The sequence below is a fragment of the Adiantum capillus-veneris genome, chromosome 3, assembly GCF_014529385.1.
Source record: "Adiantum capillus-veneris isolate H3 chromosome 3, ASM1452938v2, whole genome shotgun sequence".
NCBI classification, from domain to species: domain Eukaryota; kingdom Viridiplantae; phylum Streptophyta; class Polypodiopsida; order Polypodiales; family Pteridaceae; genus Adiantum; species Adiantum capillus-veneris.
In genome coordinates, this window is record NC_140933.1 from 67,832,180 (window position 1) to 67,838,179 (window position 6,000).

Genomic DNA, 6,000 nt, shown 5'->3' on the forward strand with positions numbered 1-6,000 from the left:
TGTCCTTACATTGGCCTAGTTTATAAAGTAGTTTTTAGATTGACTTTGCACCTTCGACTAGATCAATAGCATGATATAATTCACCTCTTTAGGAGGTAAAACTTTTGGAAAATCAATAGGAAAAACATCTTTAAGTTCATATAGCAAGACATTCAATTTTCGTAATCACTACGAGAAGACAAAGACAAAAAAGGAACGTGACGTTTCATTGCCACATCAAAGTCGTTATTTACAACGAATTGACATCAGAACATATATACATCACAAGACCTTTTAATTACAAGGTTTTGCAACTCAAGAGAACATATTAAAGAACTATTTTGTACATCATGTTCACCTTGTATAAAAAACGTTTTACCCTTTTTTACCAATTCTAGTGAGTCTTGCTGGTAACTCTAAATTCCACAGAAGGTCCTAGTGACCAAAACCAATCCCTTCTCAAACCCAAGTCTGCACAATCCATATTCATTAGTTTGAAGTCAAGAACGTCTTTATAAAGTTATATCTCAACTTCCAAACTCGATACTAGTGTATCACATATCTTCTTGTCTTCACCATGCATCACAGAGACGACATATTAGTAAGCAATTGGTTGTTCAAAAAGTTTTTATTTCTTGACAAGAGCATAATTTACAAAGTTATGTGTGGCAAAGTCATCAATCATGACTAACGCTTATCCCATTCACAACTCCGTGCTTTTTACCAGCTCGATCAAAACTTGATTTCCACGTGCAGCTAGTTGACAAACAACAATGGTGCTCTTTGTCCTAGTGCAACACCTCTATAAATTTAAAGTTTTCATTACAAGCTATTAGAAGTGTTCGAGCTACATGGATTTTCCTATCTTTATGACTCTTGTCATTACATTTATCCTTTTCATGGTCCTTTTTATTTCCTTCTTTGGGCAATTCCATTAAGAATGTTCTGTGCAATGAGTGCAGGGGAGGGTTCGGTCTGCAGCAAAGGATGTGGTGCCTGCCTTGGCAGTGACACATCAAGGTTGGGGGTACCTCACGGGCGGCTTGTCCAAGTGACACCCTTATTTCTTTGCAGATGCACGTGGGTACTGCTACATGTGCGGAGTCCCTCGGCAAGAGTGGCTGATGGTCGTGGAAAGGAGAGTTTTTAGTGTGGGCTCTTGGCTGCCCTTGCTTGCCTTTGGGACTTGCTTGCCCTTGTAGTATTGGCCTATTTTTGCGAAGCGGGCTTGGCGGTATCCCTGTTCCAGACCTAAAAAAAAAACCACTCGACATGGTTGATTGTGGAGTAGTTGTTGTTGGCTTGACGGCGGGACCTATAGGTGTGGCAAACTTGTGAGTTCTAGTGGTACTTCGAGATTCTATATGAAGGTGTAAGGCTCCCCTACAAATCGTGGTTGGCTGGTTGTGATCAATTGGGATGTGTTGTGTGATGGAACTTCTCTCGTTGGTGCCTCCCGATGGTATTTCTCTTATGCTTTGTAGTTTAGCAGATGTATCTATGATGGTTTTGTGGTGTTTTCTCCTTGGTCGTAGATTGGGTTGTTTATGTTTATTTCCTAGCTTTGTATGAGATTGGGGCTCCTACTTAAAGCCCAAACATTATTTTCCCACGAACAGATGTGTTAGATTCTTGTGCTTGGGAGGCTTCATGTCCTGTGGAAAGGGCTTGCTGTTTGTGGCAGCCACGCCAGGAATGTTTTTACTCAAAGTATGGTTTTAGGTATGTATGGGTAGGTGCATGTGTATAGCCCGATCATTTGCATGTTGAAACTCTTGAATCTCTTTTAATTTTTTTTTGGATCCATGGCTCATTATGAGCATGGTGATTTGTAAGTCAAGTAGATTCTAATTCAATTTAAATATCTCATTTGAGTGATAATTTCAACAAAAAAAAGGTCGGTTGAAAACAAGTGAAGCATAACTTTTCTTTTTTGCCTCTACAAAGTCCTCTTGCTTTAGCATGGGCCGTAGTGCATCCCTCTTTTTAATCAATGTTTCACATGGAAATTTCCTTTTTTCTTTTAGGAAAGTCCTCGATATCCCCATATCTATGGAAGTTGTGTGGTATTAGCAATTGTCAAGTGAGATTATCCTCATAAATTTATGCAGGTTTAAGTGCTTCTTCTAAGTTTTTGGGTGCATTTCTTTTCACCTCTTACTTGGAGTGTCTATCTGATCCTTGTATATACCCTCTTGTTTTGTCAAAATCATGTATCCCCTGAAGCTGGAGGATTATTTCTCTGTACTCCGTAATGTAAGCAAAGGCCTAACCCATTGCATAGCTTTGTCCCACTCCTCCCAATTTCATTTTTAATTGGAAGAAACTATTTCAATTTATTTTTTTTCAAATTGATCCCAGTCCCATGGAATCTTTCCTAGTGCATTGAGGCCCATCCACCATTCCTTTGGCCCCAATGACAAACTAACCTCAAGTGGTAAATACTCACGTTGGGTATTTTCAACCTATGAAGGTCTTGCCATGTATGTACAAAATTTTAGATAGAATCTTTATTTCTATCTCTTTCTCCACCATTAAATTGAGGAGGTTTCACGTCTTTGAGGAAAGGGTTTTCTCTAGGTATTGACTGGGTATCAAGAGAAGGTATAACAATGTCTCTATATAGGGTTCCACCATCGCTAGAGTTGGAAGGCATATTTGGATGAGATGCCACAAATAATTTTGTCATCAACTGCTTTCCCTTTTGTAGGCAGTCATTTAACTTAGTCATCTGATCTTTTAGACCATGTAGAGTAGAAAGAGAAGTCTGTAAGTGTATTTCAATGTTACCTACCCTTGGTACTATTATCTCATACTACTCACGGGATGGCACATCCTTCTCTTCCCCTATGCCTCAATCCCATACATATTTTGGTTTTGATTCATGTTGATTTCAAGTTGCTTTTGATTTTGGTCTTTTTCATTTTGTGTAGGTTTTAAAAGCAAATCTCACTTAAAGGAGTTTAAAAAGACGAAAAGATGTGTTAAACAAACCAGGAAAAAATATAAAAGAGGTGTTAGAATTGGCTTTAATGGAGAGCGGCAATGGCGACCAAATCTCTTGACGATCACATTACTTTGATTCACAACTTGCTTTTCCTTTCTAATTGCCTTTGATGTAGCATCCAATGCCTCCTATATAAGCCCTTTTCTACGCAATCATCACACCTTTAGCTTGAATGATTTTTCAAGGATAATTGATACAACTTTAAATGGACTTACTAAGGTTTTGAAAAGACCCCATGAGTAAGGAAATAATACACTCTGTGGACCCGAGGCAGAAGAAAGAAGTGAGTGCAGTCAAGGTGCTTGAATATCTTGAGATTTGGCACAACTTAGAACCACTAGACAATAATCATCGATTGGTGGAGGGACTAAGTGTTAGTATTTTCAACTAAGTGCCTCTAATATGGCTCTTGTACCCTAGGCTTAGCTATGTGTGGGTCAAGTTGTGCAGAAGTATTACTTAGTGGAAGTTTCTACAAATTAGGCCAAAAGTCTGTGAATGTTATATTTTCACACTACAAGTATTAGACCTTTGTCACTTTGACAAAAAGAACTCTTTTTCACTCTCTTTTACACCTTAATGTGTAAACAAGCTCAACAAGTGCTGGGAAGATTTGCAAGTTAGAAAGGTTAACTTTTCTACCCATTTTCCCAATGACTCCGGCATTGTTGCTCCCTTTTCCCAGTGACACTCGACGTTGTTGCTCTTTTTTGTATCTATGAAAAATTAATAGCTAGGAAAGAAGATCGATAAAGCCACATTTTTTAGCTGTAAAAACTCATATTTCTACTCTCAGGCAACAAAAACAAAACTCCCACTCAATATTTGCACTTCGAAAACTGTCTAAAACTTGTAGCAAATTGTCCACATAATGCAATAGCTATACACCATTCTATCATTCAATGTGCGAGGTTTGAAGGAAGGAGAAAACTGCTCTAATTTCCAATAAAGAGAGTGACACAAAAGGTTGGAGATCTAGAGCTGTTCTCTTCTTCTTCTTTTTCTTTCTGCCATACTCACACAGGTGAGTGGAGTGAAATTATATTAACTTAAAAAGAACGCAATGGCCCTCAAGGACATGTGCCTTGAGGTGTCAACAATCCATAGGGTAAAACACCCCAATATAGTACCACCTCAAAGAGGCGACAAATTGCCACCAATCCTCTGCACTATTTTCAACATGAAAGGGCGCATTCGAGAGCTAACTGTGAGCGCTATATGGGATAGAATCGGCATCGCGAGCGGCGAGACATGCAAACCTGCGGAGATATTTTTTTGTGTGACCTACGAGTAGGATCAAGACCAATAAAACCAATAAGCCAGCGAGGCTTGAACTCGAAATCGGACGGCCGTGCCTTCATCACACCATGTCTTACTTATCACCACGTGATTGAATGTGTCTCATTTCTGACGTAGAGTTGCTTTATTAAAAAGGGCGAACAGATTCCAGCATAGGGAGTCGGGACCCGGTTTTTGACTGACCACTTTACCCTAACGGAACTATCATAATCTAGGGCTGATCTAACCCACGGTTCAAACAATGTCTGGGTAGCATTAAAAATTCCAACTTGATTCCAACTTTAGCATTGTAAAGTAAAATAATAGCAATATAGTGAAGCGCTTAAAAAACAAGGGGAGCAAGATGTCAACTTCATCACCTATTACCCAGTACATCATGGAGCTCGACTATGAGGTTAATCTCATCCAATGAGAACTTTCCATGTTTGAGGTCTGGTCGAAGATGATTCAGCCATCTACGTCTACAGCTCTTTCCACAACGATCCAGCCCTGCAAAAATCATGCTTTTTGAGCCTCGATTAGGGTTCGAAGGATATACCATCTTCTGCAAGAGGTTTTAAGAGCATCTTGTAGTGATTATGTATTTTCAATATTTCCAAAATTACAAATATTGAATATCTTTTGATCGTGATTGGCTGTGCAGTACTGCTTCAAGCCTAACCCTTGAAGAAAATATTCAAGCACCTTGCCATTTGATGTGATTTTATTGTGCTAATATTCAAGCGGTCAACAAAAATGCTGCTGTTGTTGTGGAGCAAAACGGAGTCATGGAGGAACTACCAACAAAACTACTGTGAAAGGTCTGTAGATGCAAATTTTCTCAAGAATAGATAAAGATATCTATGGAACACCAAACCATATTTATTGCTCATCAAGTCATCAGGCGTGCTGTTCAAAGCTGGGTAATATATACCTAGATCTGATCTTTCACCACCGATTGTTGAGGAATTTACTTCGATAGACACGCCATGCCGCCATAGTGATATTACATAACGTAGCTAAGCGGTATTACTGTGCAATATGTACTTGAAGTGATCGAGTAGCAGCATTAATCATACCAGCTTTACGGGCGATGTCAGTCCAGCTGCCATGAACGTATTTGGTGATGCAGCGCACCAGCCTCTCGTCCTCGTCTGGAGACCATAGCACCTTCCTCATTTGCTGCGCCTGCACTTGGGGCTGGACGCGTGACACGGTGTGGCTGTGTGAGCCTGCTCGCCCGTGTGTGTGGAGAGAGAGAGAGAGAGAGAGAGAGAGAGAGAGAGAGACTAGCACTGGTGCAAATCGACGCAGGGCTGGACAGGCTAGCTGCTACAAAAGAACGCGCTTCGCTTCCTAGATATGTTATGTATGATAATGAAGCAGGCTCTAATCGCGGGAGGAGGGCATATGCCGACACTCTCGTCGCTCTCTTTCTCACATTCTCTGCACGCAAGGAGAATGTTTGTGAGAGAATGCGGTGTCTCCAGCTTGATTTCTCAATGATGAATTTGCTCTGTCCATATCATGGCTCCACTCTTGAACGCATTCTACAAGGACGTAGTATCCATTCTCATTCAATGAGTTTTGCTTTTAGTTAGGGACATGCATGTTCCTTGTTCCCTGGCCCCACGTATCTAGCTCCTTGGTCGAACATATACAAGTTACTCTAGCACTTGTCATGTAGAATGGCAAAACATTGGCTGCGATTTTGTGTTGGTACATTTTGTAACCTA

The 6,000-nt window shown here is 40.2% G+C and overlaps 1 protein-coding gene across 1 annotated transcript in view; it reads right to left on the bottom strand.

The window, feature by feature from the left end:
- The window catches only part of LOC147461048 (transcription factor MYB61-like), a 29,844-nt gene extending 24,168 nt beyond the window's left edge, over positions 1–5,676 (bottom strand). The window contains exons 1-2 of the mRNA XM_086500009.1: positions 5,344–5,676; positions 4,645–4,774 (exon numbers count right to left, since the gene is read on the bottom strand). Of these exons, the coding sequence (XP_086356135.1) occupies positions 4,645–4,774; positions 5,344–5,443 (230 nt within the window). The 5' untranslated portion in view covers positions 5,444–5,676. The remainder of the gene's footprint in view (positions 1–4,644; positions 4,775–5,343) is intronic.
- Positions 5,677–6,000: the final 324 nt, after the last annotated feature.